The following is a 21252-nucleotide window of genomic DNA, read 5'->3' on the forward strand; positions in this document are numbered from 1 at the left end:
ACCTTTAGGCAAGTCAGTTAAGAACAATTTCTTATTTATAATGACGGCCTAACCCGGACGACGCTGGGCCAATTGTGCGCTGCCCTATGGGACTCTGCCCTATGGGACTCCCAATCGTGGCTGGATGTGATACAGCCTACATACCTACTGTATATAATGGTCAAAAGTAGCGTAACTTTGGAGTTGAAATGTCTTGGCTTATTGATCTGTACTTATAACTGGGACTTATTTATTCATTAGTTATAGAAAAATCATCCAATCAGAAAATTGTTAAATCAAATGATTTACACAAATTTTACAAAACAGTGCTTCCCCTCAAAAGAGCAACCATTTGTTGCTATTCCACATTTTTTTTCTCTGCCATTGTTTTTGTTGGGCGCTTTATGCACAGGCCAGGGGAGGAAGGGGGGAGGGAGGCGGTGAGGGAGGTGGCTCTCTCTGTATGTTCACCGTGTTTGCCTTCCTAATCAGTCCTGCCGTATGCCCGGGCGCTTTATTAGAACCTAGTCTGTAGCAGGAACCATGCTGTGTCTCCTCTTGACAAGGCCCTCTCCCCCAGGTTATGTGTCTGAAGCACACCCTGTGCAGGGGGCACACACGCACACACACACACACTCTTTCCCCCTCCACCCTCTTTCTCTGTCTCTCCTACTCTCTCTTTTTTCCCTCATCCATCCTCCCTTCATCGCCTGCAATGCGGGGTAGATGGGCAAAGCTGGCACAGGGTGCAGTGTCTGCTGTATGGAACATCTGAAGTGTGTGTGTGTGTGTGTGTCTGCCTATGTCCTTGTCAGTCTCTGTCACAGTCAGATTGTAGAGAGCAAGTGGGCCCATGGGAGACGGAGGCAGATGGGATGGTGTCACCTTCCTTTCATTGGAGCGTGACACTGTCATCAATTCAGTTTTTTGCCAGTTTCCTCTTTCCATGTTACTCCTTTCAAGCTGTACTCTGTATTCACCATTCAAACTGTCCAGTCAGTTTGAATCTATTCAGTCATATCAGCTGTGATTGTTAATGTATAAGAGTTAGATTACCTGCAGTTGACGTTATCGAAGATGATTACTTTCAAAAGTACCTATATCAAAGTTCTTGTCAGTCTTATCATTGGATTACCCAGATTATTTGACGTTAACAAATATTTCCACAAGTTCTCTGTATCCATAACAATATCAAAGTTCACATCGCTGGTTAACCTCCCTCACAAATATCCGACAGCCCTTCCTCTCTCCACCTCAGTCAAGTAATATGGCAAAAACCCCATAAAAAACAACCAGATATTGGACTGACCGAGCCAATAAACCACAGGGCTCTGACACAAACTCTTCTAACTCCTCCATCTCGTGGCAATTTAGCGCCAGGCAGCTGACTTCGCGAAGGGATGCCTTTTAAAAGAACACGGGAGGCTAGCTTTGTGCCATCAAACAGTGCTGGTCGTTAGGATGTCGGAAGCCGATGGGAGCCGAAATGGCAGCGAGAGTTTCACAGCGGCGATAGTAAACAGACTTTATGGTGCATTACCGAGGCCCAAGAGCAGACAGCCTGCATGGCGTACCTCATCCCAGCGCACAGTCAAATTAAAAGCGTTCCCGCCGTGTATGATATGGGATGCCTTTGCCTCGCTGCTGCGCCTCAAAGTCTTTGCTCTATGGAAACACATGCCTGTGCATGCTAACACACACACACACACTCAAATACACAAGCACACACACACACACACACACACACACACACACACACACACACACACACACACACACACACACATACATACAGTTGAAGTTGGAAGTTTACATACACCTTAGACAAATACATTTGAGACTTGTGAAGGTCTACAAATTTTTTTCTGAGTTCTTGGCTGATTTCTTTAGATTTTCCCATGATGTCAAGCAAAGAGGCACTGCGTTTGAAGGTAGGCCTTGAAATACATCCACAGGTACACCTCCAATTGACTCAAATAATGTCAGAAGCTTCTAAAGCCATGACATACTTTTTTGGATTTTTCCAAGCTGTTTAAAGGCAGCTTAGTGTATGTAAACTTCTGACCAACTGGAATTGTGATACATTGAATTATAAGTGAAATAATCTGTCTGTAAACAATTGTTGGAAAAATTACTTGTGTCATGCACGAAGTAAATGTCCTAACCGACTTGCCAAAACGATAGTTTGTTAACAAGAAATTTGTGGAGTGGTTGAATAACGAGTTTAATGACTCCAACCTAAGTGTATGTAAACTTCTGACTTCAACTTTACATACACACATCCAACCTACACAGGGTTCTAATCCGATATCAATGCAAAACACTCGGGTGAACCAGCATAAGAGAAGCTTTCAGCATAGGCCCACTACGGAGGAGAGTAAATCATAATACACCACATGCAGGGCTTTGCACTGCAATTTGGGCCATTTAAAAAAAGGATGGCATTGGCACCAATGTCAAGGGAAAGGAAAAATATATGTATTTACTGTTGAAAATAAGCATGTTATAGCATGTAAGGCTGTTTACTTTCCATTTTGAGATTTAAGATGTATGACAAGTATGTGACTTTTGTGTGAAACAGAGTGGTCCATTTTGTCAACCATTATGTAGGTTTCAAGTTTATAGCACGTCCGTTATTTTCTCTATCTACAGAACAGAGACACTGTACCTCAATATCTCAATAACCCATATATGCCCATATATGCAAAAATAGTTGCCACATTGATTCTGTGAGATACGTTCCTGTTTTCCTTTTTTTACTACAGCTTTACAAATCAAAACAACGTAGCTAAATTCTCCCCATCCCACATTTCACTTACATTTATAACCACAACAAATTAAAAAACGCCTCTCGTTCAACCGCCGACGTGTTTCCATCTAAAAGTGGGCCGAACTTCCATCATTTGGGCATAGTGGAGAGACTGCTGGAAAACAGACCCCCTGCTAGCTCGCTAATAAGACAAGCCCAATCCAGCGCTTCTTCATCAGAAGCTTCATAACTCGTTAGGGTAATTACAACTATCACACGTTGATTCCACCGGTAGTAATTAAGAGACAACTTGTCAAAGAGAATAGAGGAGCTAGACAGCTCTTCCGCACACAACAAACTTCAGTCATATAAAAGTTATACTTAAATCCGAACTGGTTCTCTAGTAGATTATTAAGAATGTCTCAACCTGTGTTCAAGAATGTCCCTTTTCCCTTTATTCAGATTACAACCTCTCACTCAGTTATTTGAAAATGAAATCATCTCCAAATCATCCCATACAGAGTTGGTTGCAATGTCAGTTTAATCCACTGGAAAAGACAGAACAAATATTACAACAAAAAAAAGACTATATTTCTGGAAGAAATGTTTACAAATGTCATAATCTTTGTAAATGATATCATAAATACACGCAGCTATCAAAAATGTATGGAAATAACCTAAGAAATGGAAGAGGCAAGTGGATGGGGTGTCACGTTCTGACATTTATTCCTTTGTTTTGTCTTTATTTAGTATGGTCAGGGCGTGAGTTGGGGTGGGCAGTCTGTTAGTTTTTCTATTTCTGTGTTTGGCCTGATATGGTTCTCAATCAGAGGCTGTCTATCGTTGTCCCTGATTGAGAACCATATTTAGGTAGCCTGTTATCCTTTGTGTTGTGGGTGGTTATTTTCAGTCTTTGTGTGTCTGCACCAGATAGAACTGTTTCAGTTGTCACTTTGTTGTTTTGTATTTTTGAAGTGTTAAGTTAAAAAGATGAATCCTAACCACGCTGCGCTTTGGTCCTCTCCTTCTTCCACCGACGTCAACCATTACATGGGGGAGAAATTAAGGAACTTGTCTGTCAGCCCTGAATTAAAGACCAGTATTGGTTAAAGAAATAGTTACATAAAAAAATATACCAGTTTCATTTAAGGACAAAAAAATTGACAGCTGTGCCATACAGATTGCAAAATAGTTGAGAAGCGATTTTCGATGTACCGATTCCATGGTTTATGAACTGATACACAAAACGACGCTGGATTCAAAACAGAGTTTTTCTATTTAAATGATTATACAAAGTTCTTGCAATCAATAGAATGTTATATACAGTATATGGGGAATACAACCATCCCAACTCTGTAGATTTTGCTGCGATTATTTGTTTTGTACTGTCCATAAGTAATTTGTTTTTGGTCGCAGGTTCAGGAGTGGCTGAAGAATTGCAACATTTACATGGCTTTTTCTTTGCAATTCTGCCAAGAAGGCCAGCATCCCGTAGTCGCCTCTTTACTGTTGACGTTAAGACTGGTGTTTTGTGGGTAGTATTTAATGAAGCTGCCAGTTGAGGACTTGTGAGGTGTCTGTTTCTCAAACTAGACACTCTAATGTACTTTTCTTCTTGCTCAGTTGTGCACCGGGGCCTCCCAATCCTATTTCTATTCTGGTTAGAGACAGTTTACGCTGTTCTGTGAAGGGAGTAGTACACGGCATTGTACGAGATCTACAGTTTCTTGGCAATTTCTCGCATGGAATAGCGTTCATTTCTCAGAACAAGAATACACTGACGAGTTTCAGAAAAAAGGTCTTTGTTTCTGGTCATTTTGAGCTTTTAATCGAACCCACAAATGCTGATGCTCCAGATACACAACTAGTCTAAAAGAAGGCCAGTTTTATTGCTTCTTTAATCAGAACTACAGTTTTTAGCTGTGCTAACATAATTGCAAAAGGGTTTTCTAATGATCAATTAGCCTTTTAAATGATAAACTTGGATTAGCTAACACAATGTGTCATTGGAACACAGGAGTGATGGTTGCTGATAATGGGCCTCTGTACGCCTATGTAGATATTCCATAAAAAATCTGCCATTTCCAGCTACAATAGTCATTTACAACATTAACAATGTCTACACTGTTTTTCTGATCAATTTGATGTTATTTTAATGGACGAAAAAATAGCTTTTCTTTCAAAAACATGGACATTTCTATGTGACCCCAAACTTTTGAATGGCAGTGTAAAAAATAAATAAAAAATTAAAATCCAGCACTTCTTAGGCTAATTACAACTATCACACATTGAGTCTGCTGGTAATAATTAAGAGACGACTCATCAAAGAGAATAGAGGAGCTAGACAGCTCTTCCGCACACAACAATCTCACTATGCAAGCAATTAGCGAAAAGAACTGACGTGTGCACAAACATTAATAATAAAGAGATGCTGCTGACTAAATTCCTGGATAAATTACAGCGATTCTAATTCAAACTTTTGGCTCGCTTTGAAACTTCTCAACCCCCAAATGGCGGCAGGGAACTGGAACAGTGCCTAACAGGGGAGGAGCAGCTTTCTGGAATTGAGAACGTATTTGCTTCCTTTGCATCATTCGACAGTCGTGGGAGGGAGGCAAGACAGTGGCTTTGAAGGCTACTCATTGAACATGCTTTAAAGTTGTGTATAAAAGCATTTGATTAATTATAGCACAGTCTTTTGTCATAAAGGCCATCCAAATAAGAAAACAAGACAAAGATGGGAGTAGTCTGTCTTTAATCCAAGAAGGTTTCCAACAATTTGTTCATCAATTGGCACAGAGTCTGTTCATGTCAGATTTGATTTAACCAAAAATGACTAGTTACAGTATACTGTATTCAATGTACAGTATGTGTCAAGTTAGCTGTTGGCATTGCAGTAGCATGTGTTGTGTGTTGTGCTGCTGCATGGTGTGAGCGCACTATAGGAGATGATCAATGTAGCGGAAGACAGGAAACTGTCTGCTTTGTCTGTCAATGTTTAGAATGTTGTGAGAATATTTAGAAGTGTCGGAGAGGATGAAAAGGCAACGTTTTGAAGCCCCTTTGCTTTCAGTTTCATACCCTTCAAGTGATAGGGTTAGGTGTGTGTGTGTGTGTGTGTGTGTGTGTGTGTGTGTGTGTGTGTGTGTGTGTGTGTGTGTGTGTGTGTGTGTGTGTGTATACAGTACATCCATTTGTGTATGTGTGTGTGAGCACGACGGCGAGCCCGCCTGTGAGTGTGTGTTTTCAGGAGGGAACTGTAGTGAGTGAACAGGCAGCAAGGGGCTGGGGCTGAGTCTGTCTTTTTCTGCGCTCACAGCCCCCCTCAGGCTGGCTGCTCACATCAAAGAGCAGCCTTGTATCTCAGAGGAGCTTAGAAATTCAGCCCCAGGCTTGGCGAGGCCTTCACAGCTCTCGCCTAAGGGGCCTGAGCAGCCAACCAAGGGCCAAGAGCACTCAGACAAAAGCAGTGGATAACCGCACTAGGGGAGAGCCAAGGAGCCAGGACAGTGAGCCGAGCAAAGAGTATGCAGTGTCATCCTAGAGCTTGCTAAAGACGGTATAGGGGAGAATATAAATTCTTCTAGGTAGCACAAACTAGTGGTTTCTTGCTGGAGCATGATTTCTCGCTCTGCGATTGCTGAACATATAAAAAAAAATGTGTTCTATGAATAATTTACTTCATAAATAGATAATATTAGCCCATTATGAAAGTACATTAATATTCAAGTGATGAGTTGGGACAGGAGGGTGTTTTTAAGAATCTATGTTTAGTTTTCAGTTGGCAGCAACTGTCTATTCCCTTCATTACTCTTACAAGTTACAAGCAGAGGCTTGTAAAAAAAAAAAGGTAAAACAAATATATAACATTCTGTTATAAACAGCAGTGCCCATAGGGGGAACAAAGGCACGTGCCCCCTCAGATTTGTCCTGTTTTTAAATTTGTCAGATGTTAAATTAATGTTAACGTTGAAGGAATTACTAATACATGTTTAAGCCCTCGTTTTATCATAATTATTTATAAAAAAGATCTATCGGCATTATTTTGGGGAGGGGGCACACTGACTGGACCAGGAAAAGAGTACCCTGTTCTCAGCAGTAAGTGGTTCGTTCCAATGTGCACCACGGAGCAAGAGAGACAGAGTAGAGTGACACACAGCATTTGATTTTAGCTGCCGTTGATTGGCAGGACTCGCAGGAGGTATATTTGTAAATTAATTTGATCAAGCTATGTAGCCTATTGATTTCATCTTGATGAATAAATGTAAAATGTTGTTGTTTCCCTGTAATACTAGCCACCTAGCAATTTTATAAAGTTGGCTTTATCTAGCCAGTGTCACGATCGTTGTTCGAAATGGACCAAGGCGCAGCGTACTTAGAGTTCCACATGTTTAATAAATATAATGAAACTCACCAAGAACAATAAAGAAGCAAACGAAACGTGACGTTCTGTGCTACTCACAGGCAGCTACACAAAAACAAGATCCCACAAACAACAGGTGGGGAAAGGCTGCCTAAATATGATCCCCAATCAGAGACAACAATAGACAGCTGCCTGTGATTGGGAACCATACCAGGCCAACAAAGACATAGAAAACATAGACTACCCACCCTAGTCACACCCTAGGGTGGGTAGTCTCTAAGGTCAGGGCATGACAGCCAGCTAGATATGTTCCCAATCTCCCGACCTCATAACTAGAAACCAAGCCGTTTCAGACTATCAATCCAGTTAGAGGAGCTTGTCTAACTATCTTAGCTGGCATGCCTGCTGGCAAGGTTGGAAAACTTTAGAAAAGCAATCAATTACTAAATGTACTGAATAAGACTCACATTCCTTTCAACCTTTTACCCAGATTTTAGCAGAGATGCAGAGAAGCATATTACGTTTTTTTTCTCCAAAGAACCACCAGTCAAAAGGATACAGACAGCTCAAGAGGTATACTTAAATATGCAGAAAAATGCTTGGTTTAAATTTAATTTATTGTGATAATATCATGATATTTTGTCTATTAATTATGATAATATGATATGTTCCTGTATTGATGATGTGTGTTACGATCCCATGTACTGTGTTGTAATGTAAATATAATATCCTAGACATGGTAGTGCAGTATACAGTGTTAAGATATTTTTATTTTATTTTTTATTTCACCTTTATTTAACCAGGTAGGCAAGTTGAGAACAAGTTCTCATTTACAATTGCGACCTGGCCAAGATAAAGCAAAGCAGTTCGACACATACAACGACACAGAGTTACACATGGAGTAAAACAAACATACAGTCAATAATACAGTAGAAACAAGTCTATATACGATGTGAGCAAATGAGGTGAGAAAAGGGAGGTAAAGGCAAAAAAAGGCCATGGTGGCAAAGTAAATACAATATAGCAAGTAAAACACTGGAATGGTAGATTTGCAGTGGAAGAATGTGCAAAGTAGAAATAAAAATAATGGGGTGCAAATAAAATAAAATAAATACAGTAGGGAAAGAGGTAGTTGTTTGGGCTAAATTATAGGTGGGCTATGTACAGATGCAGTAATCTGTGAGCTGCTCTGGCAGCTGGTGCTTAAAGCTAGTGAGGGAGATAAGTGTTTCCAGTTTCAGGTATTTTTGTAGTTCGTTCCAGTCATTGGCAGCAGAGAACTGGAAGGAGAGGCGGCCAAAGAAAGAATTGGTTTTGGGGGTGACCAGAGAGATATACCTGCTGGAGCGCGTGCTACAGGTGGGTGATGCTATGGTGACCAGCGAGCTGAGATAAGGGGGGACTTTACCTAGCAGGGTCTTGTAGATGACATGGAGCCAGTGGGTTTGGCGACGAGTATGAAGCGAGGGCCAGCCAACGAGAGCGTACAGGTCGCAATGGTGGGTAGTATATGGGTGACAAAACTTTGGTGACAAAACGGATGACACTGTGATAGACTGCATCCAATTTGTTGAGTAGGGTATTGGAGGCTATTTTGTAAATGACATCGCCGAAGTCGAGGATTGGTAGGATGGTCAGTTTTACAAGGGTATGTTTGGCAGCATGAGTGAAGGATGCTTTGTTGCGAAATAGGAAGCCAATTCTAGATTTAACTTTGGATTGGAGATGTTTGATGTGGGTCTGGAAGGAGAGTTTACAGTCTAACCAGACGCCTAGGTATTTGTAGTTGTCCACGTATTCTAAGTCAGAGCAGGCCAAAGTGGTGATGTTGGACAGGTGGGCAGGTGCAGGCAGCGATTGGTTGAAGAGCATGAATTTAGTTTTACTTGTATTTAAGAGCAATTGGATGCCACGGAAGGAGAGTTGTATGGCATTGAAGCTTGCCTGGAGAGTGTCCAAAGAAGTGCCAGAAGTATACAGAATGGTGTTGTCTGCGTAGAGGTGGATCAGAGACTCACCAGCAGCTAGAGCGACATCATTGATGTATACAGAGAAGAGAGTCGGTCCAAGAATTGAACCATGTGGCACCCCCATAGAGACTGCCAGAGGTCCGGACAACAGACCTTCCGATTTGACACACTGAACTCTATCAAAGTAGTTGGTGAACCAGGCGAGGCAATCATTTGAGAAACCAAGGCTGTCGAGTCTGCCGATGAGGATGTGGTGATTGACAGAGTCGAAAGCCTTGGCCAAATCATTGAATACAGCTGCACAGTAATGTTTCTTATCGATGGCGGTTAAGATATCGTTTAGGACCTTGAGCGTAGCTGAGGTGCACCCATGACCAGCTCTGAAACCAGATTGTATAGCAGAGAAGGTATAGTGAGATTCGAAATGGTCGGTAATCTGTTTGTTGACTTGGCTTTCGAAGACCTTAGAAAGGCAGAGTAGGATATATATAGGTCTGTAGCAGTTTGGGTCAAGAGTGTCCCCCCCTTTGAAGAGGGGGATGACCGCAGCTGCTTTCCAATCTTTGGGAATCTCAGACGACACGAATTGAGGTTGAACAGGCTAGTAATAGGGGTGGCAACAATTTCGGCAGATCATTTTAGAAAGAAAGGGTCCAGATTGTCTAGCCCGGCTGATGTGTAGGGGTCCAGATTTTGCAGATCTTTCAGAACATCAGCTGACTGGATTTGGGAGAAGGAGAAATGGGGAAGGCTTGGGAGAGTTGCTGTGGGGGGTGCAGTGCTGTTGACCGGGGTAGGGGTAGCCAGGTGGAAAGCATGGCCACCCATAGAAAAATGCTTATTGAAATTCTCAATTATAGTGGATTTATCAGTGGTGACAGTGTTTCCTATCTTCAGTGCAGTGGGCAACTGGGAGGAGGTGTTCTTATTCTCCATGGACTGTACAGTGTCCCAGAACTTTTTTGAGTTAGTGTTGCAGGAAGCAAATTTCTGCTTGAAAAAGCTAGCCTTGGCTTTCTAACTGCCTGTGTATAATGGTTTCTAGCTTCCCTGAAAAGCTGCATATCACGGGGGCTGTTCGATGCTAATGCAGAATGCTTTTGTGTTGGTTAAGGGCAGTCAGGTCTGGGGAGAACCAAGGGCGTGATTGTGTGATTTACAACAGTCAGAATTGCACCCTAATTAAAATGACAATTAAACATGTAACAAGGTATGCTTGGATAACATATGCAGACAAATATACATATTTTTGACATAGAATTAGGCATAATGATTATAGCTCTAGATTGCAGGAGAAAAGCTGTTTCAGGTGTTTAAAAATGCAAAAATTCTCCAACCACTCCAACCAATTCTCCAACCACCAAAATAATGTGTGCCTGACACCCCTGCTTACAAGGACTTCTTAATTGCAATACTGCATTTTTAAAGGGCATTCCATTCAGAAGTTAAACAAATAAAGTGCTTGAAAATGGAGAAAACCAACTGTTGTTATGTAGCATTGGGCGTGCGTGTTTGTGTTTGCGTGCTTGTGTGTGTGTCAGACCAATCAAACAGAAGAGGACAGGTGTTCCCTTCAATGCCTGATTCTTCTCAAGGTTAGTTCAAAGGAGTTTTGCCTTACCACTTTTTGGAGAAGTTTGCTGAATTAACAGAGAGAATTTACAGTATGGCACAAAGAGCTTTACATTGTAAATGTATTTTTTGAGACCACATCTTACCTGTACACGGCCCGCTTGTCTGACTCCAGCTGGGCCTGGGGGTCAAGGGTCACACTGACGGGGGTGTTCCCAGCCGCCGAGGATGCTGTGATGTGGACCTGCTGGGCCTTGGAGTTCTGTTGGGTGGTGCCTGTCATCTGAGGGCACAGCAAACAGACCCACAGTGAACTACAATACATAGACTGGTAGCCCTGGTCCCAGATCTGTATGTGAATAAGCCCTCTTTTGAATGGGCTTTTGACTTAGAAGACTGGGTTTGTGTTCCACTATCTTATCTCTATCGTGCAGACACACACCTTATCAGATTCTGTGAACTACATGAGAGTGGATAGACAACTGGCTTGATCTTTCTACAAGGCCTATAAAAGATGAGTGTGTAACTGTGATGTGACAGTCTGGATGTGTACAGTGCCTCTCTTCAATTGTGTTGGTCCCCTACCCCCACCTCTCTCTCTTTCTCATTCTCCCCCTTCATCCTCTCTCTCCCCTCAGCCTTTGGAGAGAAGGAAATTAGGCCCCTCCTCCCCCCTCCAAATCCCTACTTCCCCACCCCCTCTGTGTTGGTTTGGGGAGGAAGCTTCAAGTCTTAATCCCAGCTCCAAATGGGAAATAAATTAGCTTCTTCACACTTAACTAGCTCTCATTTGCATTTTGTTGCCAGCGCTGACTGAGACTCGGGAGATCTCCCCTGGCACTAATCCTCCGGGTGAAAGGAAAGAGTGGTAGAGAGGAGAAAAGGAGGGGAGTGGTAAGGTGCTCTGGCAAACCTGCTCTACTTCCTTCTCTAGGATAGCTAGGATGAGGTTGAGGTTGAACTGTTTGTCTAAGGTCATTTTGTCTCCTAATGACGGTGGTTGAGATTGAGGTAGGGTAAGTCCTAGATCACAGGAGGCTGCTGATGGAAGGACGGCTGATAATAATGGACGGAATGGTGTGAATGGAATGGTATCAAACACGTGTTTGATGTGTTCGATACCATTCCATTTATTCTGTTCTAGCCATTACTGTACTTTGAGCCCGACCCCCCCCATTTAAGGTGCTATCGGCAGCATGTGTCCTAGATATACAGTTTGGGCTAGCCTCTACTTCAAACTCTTATAACAATGTTTGTTTGGAAGTGCACTTGACTAAAGACAAATAAGATACTCAGGATTTTTCAATTGATGAACTGAATTTCAATACATTTCCTGGATTGACTGAAATAAAAAACTGTCTTGGACCCCAACCCTGAGCTGACCACTAGTGGTGTACTGACCTGTTGGCTCTCCTGGTACGATGGTGGAGGAACGCTCTGGGTGGCCATCATTGTCAGTGCTGGTGCTGGGGACACATGTTGCATCATGGGACAGCTTCACATGGAGACCTGCAGGGGGATACAAACACACATGGTGTTAGGAGTACATTACATGCATTTTTGTAGAGTACTGAACTACATGTAGTTCAACTAGTAAGTTTACTACATTTTGCAGTAGCTTGGTGGTAGTTGAACTAAAGTCTAAACTAGGTTGTGTTTTCAGTAGTTAATTACTTTTTTGCCATGTAGCTGTGTAGCTAACTACTGGAACTACACACAACTCTTTTTGCAAAAACAAAAGAAGATATGGGTGAAGTAGGCAATCATTTACTTTATTTTTCAGCATCAGACCTGCCTAATTTTTACTTGAAAAATACTGTCGTTTTTTTTGTTTAATAGGCTAAATTACACACAACGTTAACCCCAAAGTTATCTCTTCTTGCAATTTGTAGTCATTGACATTTCAGATTTACATATGATCATTTTTCACAAAGTAGTTTGGATGTGAACTACTTTTTGAAAATAACTTTAGTTAAGTAAACTATATTTTTCTTAAGGTTAGCTTTAGTGTACCTTAACTTCTTACAGTGTAAAGTAATTGGTAGCTTGATAATCTTTTCAGATGAGCTTCCCCAACACTGATTATACTGTATGTAAACATCAGGTGTTGTGTTGTGATAGAAGTGGCCTCTAACTGCTGGTCCAGGGTCAGAGCCCGTATTTATAAAGTGTCTCAGAGTAGTAGAGCTTATCTACAGTTATGCTTTTTACAATAGACCATGATGAAGAAGAGCTTGTTTCAATCCATATCGCAGAAGTTCAGCGCTATAGCGTGTTTGAAATTTAAAGGCGATGAATGCAGTCTCCACATTTCACGGTAAACCCTGTATATGTCGGTTCAATTCCGAAATTACCTTTAAATATCAATTACTCTAAAGCACTGAACATCCATTATACGGATTGAATCCAGCCCTAAGACTAGATCAACACCCCTCTGGGAAGCTTTATGAATAGGCCTGTGTATTTACTTATCCTCCTAATCAGCTTTAGTTGGTGTTTTTCCTTGCTACTCTCAATACCTTGCTTGGTGCATTTTAATGTACATTAATAAAATACTTGATTGTTTGGATATAACAGGGTGATAACACATTTTTATTAAAAACATTTAAAAGCATTTAATGACTTGAATAAATATGCTTATGCAGCAATTGCCACATTTTGACAAAGGTAAGCAGAAAACTCCCTTTCACTAAATCCACAAAATTATTAACTTGCTGTACAGTATGTAAAATGTATCTGGTGTTGAGAATGACTGAGCAGCAGTTGTCTGGTTTATTACTGTGCAAGGCAGCCACCAGGTGCTGCTATGATTAAGTAATGGGAGAGGGGAAGAATACTGAACTATCTGTTATTTTTCTCCTCCCTGTGTTTTCCGTCTGTCACTCCTACATTCTCTGTCTCTCTCTCAATTCAAAGGGCTTTATTGTCATAGGAAATATATGTTTACAAGTGAAATAGATAATAAACAAAGTGAGGAAAAAAAATATGAACAGTAAACTTTACAATCACAAAAGTTCCAAAGGAATAGAGACGTTCCAAATGTCATATTATGGCTATGTGCATTGTTATAACGATGTTAAAATAGTTAAAGTACAAAAAGGAAAATAAATAAACAGAAATATGGGTTTTATTTACAATTGTTTTGTTCTTCACTGGTTTCCCTTTTCTTGTGGCAACAGGTCACAAATATTGCTGCTGTGATGACACACTGTGGTATTCCACCCAAAAGATACTGTATGGGAGAATATCAAAATTTGATTTGTTTTTGAGTTCTTTGTGGGTCTGTGTAATCTGATGAAAACGTGTGTTTCTAATATGGTTATACATTTGGCAGGAGGTTAGGAAGTGCAGCTCAGTTTCCACCTCATTTTGTAGGTAGTGTGCACATAGCCTGTCTTCTCTTGAGAACCAGGTCTGCCTATGGCGGCCTCTCTCAATAACAAGGCTATGCTCACTGAGTCTGTACATAGTCAAAGCTTTCCTTAATTTTGGGTCAGCCACAGTGGTCAGGTATTCTGCCACTGTGTACTCTCTGTTTATGACCAAATACCATTCTAGTTAGCTTTTCTTAATTCTTTCCAATGTGTCAAGTAATTATCTTCTTGTTTTCTCATGATTTGGTTGAGTCTAATTGTGTTGCTATCCTGGGATTCTGTGGGGTCTTTTTGTGTTTGTGAACAGAGCCTCAGGACCAGCTTGCTTATGGGACTCTTCTCCAGGTTCATCTCTCTATAGGTGATAGCTTTGTTATGGAAGGTTTGGAAATTGCTTCTTTTTAGGTGATTGTAGAATTTAACAGCTATTTTCTGGATTCTGATCATTAGTGGGTATCGGCCTAATTCTGCTCTGCATGCAATATTTGGTGTTTTACATTGTACACTGAGGTTATTTTTTGCAGAATTCTGCATGCAGAGTTTCAATTTGGTGTTTGTACCATTTTGTGAATTCTTGGTTTCACCCCAGACCTCACAACCATGAAGGGCAATGGATTCTATAACTGATTCCAGAATATCAAGTATGTATCAAGTTTAATTGATATATCGAATGTTATGTTCCTTTTGATGGCGTAGAAGGCCCTTCTTGCCTTGTCTCTCAGATCTATTACAGCTTTGTGGAAGTTAACTGTGACACAGATGTTTAGGCTGAGGTATGTATAGTTTGTTGTGTACTCTAGGGCAACCATGTCTAGATGGAATTTGTATTTGTGGTCCTGGCAACTGGACCTTTTTTGGAACACCATTATATTTTGTCTTACTCAGATTTACTGCCTGGGCCCAGGTCTGACAGAATCTGTGCAGTAGATATATGTGTTGCTGTAGGCCCTCCCTGGTTGGGGACAGAAGCACCAGATCATCAGCAAACAGTAGACATTTGACTTCAGATTCAAGTAGCATGAGGCCGGATGCTGCAGACTGTCCTATCTCTCTCTCTCTCTCTCTCTCTCTCTCTCTCTCTCTCTCTCTCTCTCTCTCTCTCTCTCTCTCTCTCTCTCATACATATGATACATTGTAGACATGTATACCATAGCTTCTAAATAAGTCCACAAACAATGTAGCATCACAGAATAAGTGACATTGTAATAAGAAAACAACATTACACACAAAAGGGAATCAGTGCCCTTGTTTTTCCCATGTAGTGGGTAGTAGGTTATACTTATGACACCAATCTAATCAGTGTCCAATTAAAGCTCCAGTCAGTGGACTAATTGCTAATATCCAGAGCTGGAGGAATCTGCAGGGTTGTCTACTGTACCAAGTGGAGTTCCCTGGGGAGCTCATTGGCTTATAGGGTCTCTGGAGTTGACACACACACACACACACACACTCACACAAACACAGGGACCCAATACCTGCATCACAACCTGTTACGTAAACACAGCAGGCTCACCTCAGTGTGTTTCTAATGGTCTATCTATGTGACTGTGGGCTATATGTATATACTGACTACACAATACCTAACTTTTTGATACAATCATATTAACCTCATAGTAAGTCAAAAAATGTATCCTAGTATATACACTGCTCAAAAAATAAAGGGAACACTTAAACAACACAATGTAACTCCAAGTCAATCACACTTCTGTGAAATCAAACTGTCCACTTAGGAAGCAACACTGATTGACAATAAATTTCACATGCTGTTGTGCAAATGGAATAGACAACAGGTGGAAATTATAGGCAATTAAAAAGACACCCCCAATAAAGGAGTGATTCTGCAAAGGGTGACCACAGACCACTTCTCAGTTCCTAAGCTTCCTGGCTGATGTTTTGGTCACTTTTGAATGCTGGCGGTGCTTTCACTGTAGTGGTAGCATGAGACGGTGTCTACAACCCACACAAGTGGCTCGGGTAGTGCAGCTCATCCAGGATGGCACATCAATGCGAGCTGTGGCAAGAAGGTTTGCCGTGTCTGTCAGCATAGTGTCCAGAGCATGGAGGCGCTACCAGGAGACAGGCCAGTACATCAGGAGACATGGAGGAGGCCGTAGGAGGGCAACAACCCAGCAGCAGGACCGCTTCCTCTGCCTTTGTGCAAGGAGGAGCAGGAGGAGCACTGCCAGAGCCCTGCAAAATGACCTCCAGCAGGCCACAAATGTGCATGTGTCTGCTCAAACGGTCAGAAACAGACTCCATGAGGGTGGTATGAGGACCTGACGTCCACAGGTGGGGGTTATGCTTACAGCCCAACACCGTGCAGGACGTTTGGCATTTGCCAGAGAACACCAAGATTGGCAAATTTGCCACTGGTGCCCTGTGCTCTTCACAGATGAAAGCAGGTTCACAATGAGCACGTGACAGACGTGACAGAGTCTGGAGACGCCGTGGAGAATGCCTGCAACATCCTCCAGCATGACCGGTTTGGCGGTGGGTCAGTCATAGTGTGGGGTGGCATTTCTTTGGGGGGCCGCACAGCCCTCCATGTGCTCGCCAGAGGTAGGTACCAAGATGAGATCCTCAGACCCCTTGTGAGACCATATGCTGGTGCGGTTGGTCCTGGGTTCCTCCTAATGCAAAACAATGCTAGACCTCATGTGGCTGGAGTGTGTCAGCAGTTCCTGCAAGAGGAAGGCATTGATGCTATGGACTGGCCCGCCCGTTCCCCAGACCTGAATCCAATTGAGCACATTTGGGACATCATGTCTCGCTCCATCCACCAACGCCACGTTGCACCACAGACTGTCCAGGAGTTGGCGGATGCTTTAGTCCAGGTCTGGGAGGAGATCCCTCAGGAGACCATCCACCACCTCATCAGGAGCATAACCAGGTGTTGTAGGGAGGTCATACAGGCACGTGGAGGCCACACACACTACTGAGCCTCATTTTGACTTGTTTTAAGGACATTACATCAAAGTTGGATCAGCCTGTAGTGTGGTTTTCCACTTTAATTTTGAGTGTGAATCAAATTTGATTTCCATTGATAATTTTTGTGTGATTTTGTTGTCAGCACATTCAACTATGTAAAGAAAAAAGTATTTAATAAGAATATTTCATTCATTCAGATCTAGGATGTGTTATTTTAGTGTTCCCTTTATTTCTTTGAGCAGTGTATAAAACAACATTCCGGCTACCTAATCCTATTGGCCGAGGAGCATTCCTTAATATAACCCTGGAACCCTGACATTGTGATAAATGTCAAGTGTATTGCATTGTTAAAACCTCTTAAGTATCCACCCCTTTATTTCAATTTCTTGACATACCTAAATCTAACTGCCTATAGCTCAAGACCTGAAGCAAGGACATGCATATTCTTGATACCATTTGAAAGGAAACACTTTGAAGTTTGTTTAAATGTGAAATGAATGTATGAGAATATAACGCATTAGATCTGGTAAAAGATAATACAAAGAAAAAAAACGTCATCTTTGAAATGCAAGAGAAAGGCCATAATGTATTATTCAAGCCCAGGCAAAATTTAGATTTTGATGGCAGCAGTGTGTGTGCAACGTTTTAGACTGATCCAAGGAACCATTGCATTTCTGCTCAAAATTTTGCCAAAATGGGCCTAATTGGTTTATTAATAACTTTTCAAGTTCATAACTGTGCAATCTTCTCAAACAATAGCATGGTATTCTTTCACTGTAATAGCTACAGTAAATTGGACAGTGCAGTTAGAGTAAATTCTTGTTAATTAATCTTTCTGCCAATATCAGATATGTCTATGTCATGGGAAATGTTCCTGTTACTTACAACCTCATGCTAATCGCATTAGCGCAAATTATCTCAACCGTCCCGTGGAAGGGACACCTATCTGTAGAGATCCGTAAGAGGTTGCATTTTGAATACAGTTTAATTTGAGCTTGATCTCTAGTATTGTCGAGTGTGGTACCAGCAAGTGGTTTCTCTATGTAGACCAATACATATATTGACATGTCTTTCTGTGCATATACACCAATACAAATGTTGACCTGTCTGTCTGTGTATACGGTACACACCAATACACATGTTGACCTGTCTGTCTGTATATACAGTATACACATGTTGACCACTCTTTCTGTGTATACGGTATACACCAATACACATGTTGACCTGTCTGTCTGTGTATACAGTATACACATGTTGACCTGTCTTTCTGTGTACTGTATATACACCAATACACATGTTGACCTGTCTGTCTGTGTATACAGTATACACCAATACCCACAGTGACCTGTCTGTCTTTGTATGTACAGTGCCTTCAGAAAGTATTCATAACCCTTGACTTATTCCACATGTTGTTATGTTACAGCCTGAATTCAAAATTGATTAAATATATCTCAGCGCAAGTGACGTCACCGATTGAAATGCTACTAGCATGCATAGCTAACTAGTTAGCCATTTCATACCGGATACACCCACATTCATACATACACACACAAACACACGCATATTCATCCATGCACGCATGTACACACACACACATGCACACACACACAGAGTGTCTATCCCCTCTTGCTGACAATACTGTATGCTCCTCACCCCCCACACATCCCTGTTCAGCACATTCAGACCTAACCAACTCCTCACCCCCCCCCCACACACCCCTGTTCAACACACGCAGACCTGACACACTTGGTTTGACCTCTTGAAAGCTACCCTCCTCTACAACACATCTTTTGAACACACACAGACACACACATGCATGCACAGACACACACATACACACACAAAAAAAACATGCTAACACACACACACACACACTTTTCCCATGCAAAGCACAACATCAGTGAATCAGCATGTCTAGTCATGAGCATGAAGGTCCCTCAGGATGCTATGGTATGAATCACAGTAATTGCTTGTGTGTTTACAGAAAGATTGGGAGCGGTACTGTGGAATAGATTATATTTGTCATCCTTACTAAGAAGGCTGAACTTGTATGGTAATTGTTAACAATCAGAGGTGCCCAGAAGTTAAGTCATATTGACATTGTGAGTCATACCAAAGCAAGGCAGAGAGTTGCTTTGGACTGCACAATTTCAACTGTATTTTACAGGCAGAAAAGCCTAAAAGCAGGGCACAAATTCCGATACGTCCATGCAAATAACAGAGACATTATAAAATGTTCTTTAAAAACAGCTGTATAGCATACCCAGTAACCATTTAGCATAAATCATGTGCCTGCTCTACTCTGAATAGAAACAGTGTCTTTGAGTTTGAGGGGTCACAAGTGCACAAGACAGCACATAGATCCAGACAGACAGAAGGGACAGGAAGTGATGCGAACGGCTGCTCAACTCTGACACAGACAGGATGACACAGAGGACAGGCGTGCTACACCAGTGAGCTCATCCCATCCTATCCTAGGACCTGGGCCTGACACCAACATGAGTGGAAAAGTGCCAGGGAGGCCAAAAACATAACACCCCCTCAACTCAGCCCTCCACTCAACACAGCTTTGGAAAGGATCCTGGCTCACATTTTTTATTACATCTGACGAGCTCCGTTCCAAATCATACAAATTGAGGATGTTGTGTGTGTTAGTGTGACTGTGATTTCTATACTGATTGCTATTCCTGGCTTGTGTTTTCATTCCAAGTGGAATCAGCTAAAAGGCATCTTCTCTGTTATCAGTGCTCATTTTAATTGCAAATGCAGAGAGCGAGTTAGTAATTAAATGGAAAATTGCAAATTAACCGATGAGTCTAAAAGATAAAGCAATTCCAATTATTGCACAGTATTTTAGGTGGCCTCTCAAGTCTCCCATCCCTCGAAGGAATGCAGTAGGCTACCTAACTGTGTTTCTAACACAACCACATTGATGTACAGGCAAATACACACAGACCTACAGTGCCTTCAGTAAGTATTCACACCCCTTGACTTTTTCCACATTGTGTTGTGTTACAGCCTGAATTTAAAATTGATTAAATTGAGATTTGTTTATCACTGGACTACACACCCCATAAAGTCGAAGTGGAATCATGTTTTTAGACATTTTTACTAATTCATTAACAATGAAAAAGCTGAAATGTCTTCTGTCAATAAGTATTTACTGTAATCCCTTTGTTATGGCAAGCCTAAATACATTTCAGGAGTAAAACATTTCTCAACAAGTCCCAACAACAAGTTGCATGGACTCACTTGTGTGCAATAATAGTTTTTAACATCATTTTTAAATGACTGCCTTGTCTCCCCACCCCACAAATAGAATTAAGGTCCATCAGTCAAGCAGCGAATTTCATACCCAGATTCAGCCACAAAGACCAGGGAGTTTTTCCAAGGCCTCGCAAAGAAGGGCACCTATTGGTAGATGAGCATGGTGAAGTTATTAATTACACTTAGGATGGTGTATCAATACACACATTCACCACAAAGATACAGGCGTCTTTCCTAACTCAGTTGCCGGACAAGAAGGAAATAACTCAGGGATTTCACCATGAGGCCAAATGGTGACTTTAAAACAGTTACAGAGTTTAATGGCTGTGATAGGAGAAAACTGAGGATGGATCAACAACATTGTAGTTACTCCACAATACTAACCTAATTGACAGACTGAAAAGGAATCCTTCAATCAATAAAAATATTCCAAAACATGCATCCTGTTTGCAGCAGTTGTAAATGAGAGATTCTATTGGACAAATTCAGGGATGTTTATCCCCATGTTGTTCCGTTTGCTTCTGTTTAAGAAACATTTTTCAACAGAATCGGCAGAATGAATACACCCCTGATCACACGTAAACACAGTTCACAGTTTCATAGCAGCCATGTTGCATTCCTTCTCGCATCTACATTATGCACTCTCCTCCTTTCACCTCTTCCCTTCGCTTGTGTACTTCAATGCATAATAAATCAGCTGTATGTGACCAGGCGGGAAAACCTTTCCAAGCCAAACCACTACACACAGCCTATATTGTTGTCACCATATTAGCTAAAGTAAGGCGGCAGGGTAGCCTAGTGGTTAGAGCGTTGGACTAGTAACCGAAAGGTTGCAAGAGTGAATCCCTGACCTGACAAGGTAAAAATCTGTCATTCTGCCCCTGAACAAGGCAGTTAACCCACTGTTCCTAGGCCGTCATTGAAAATAAGAATTTGTTCTTAACTGACTTGCCTGGTAAAATAAAGGTAAAATAAAACAAAAAAATAAAAAACATCATAGTCAGCGTAGCTAATAGAACTAGCGTATTAGTAAACCCACAAAATCATACT

General features: G+C 41.6%; 1 protein-coding gene across 3 annotated transcripts in view; it reads right to left on the reverse strand.

Annotated features, from left to right (window-relative positions):
- Window positions 1–21252, reverse strand: part of LOC110533517 (homeobox protein PKNOX2) — a 118949-nt gene that overhangs the window by 35237 nt on the left and 62460 nt on the right. For all 3 annotated transcript variants that reach the window (XM_021617806.2, XM_021617805.2, XM_021617804.2), the window contains 2 exons: window positions 12035–12142; window positions 10780–10916 (listed from right to left, as the gene is read on the reverse strand). In XM_021617806.2, the coding sequence (XP_021473481.1) occupies window positions 10780–10916; window positions 12035–12121 (224 nt within the window). In that variant the 5' untranslated portion in view covers window positions 12122–12142. The remainder of the gene's footprint in view (window positions 1–10779; window positions 10917–12034; window positions 12143–21252) is intronic.

Source organism: Oncorhynchus mykiss, chromosome 10 (genome assembly GCF_013265735.2).
Source record: "Oncorhynchus mykiss isolate Arlee chromosome 10, USDA_OmykA_1.1, whole genome shotgun sequence".
NCBI lineage: Eukaryota > Metazoa > Chordata > Actinopteri > Salmoniformes > Salmonidae > Oncorhynchus > Oncorhynchus mykiss.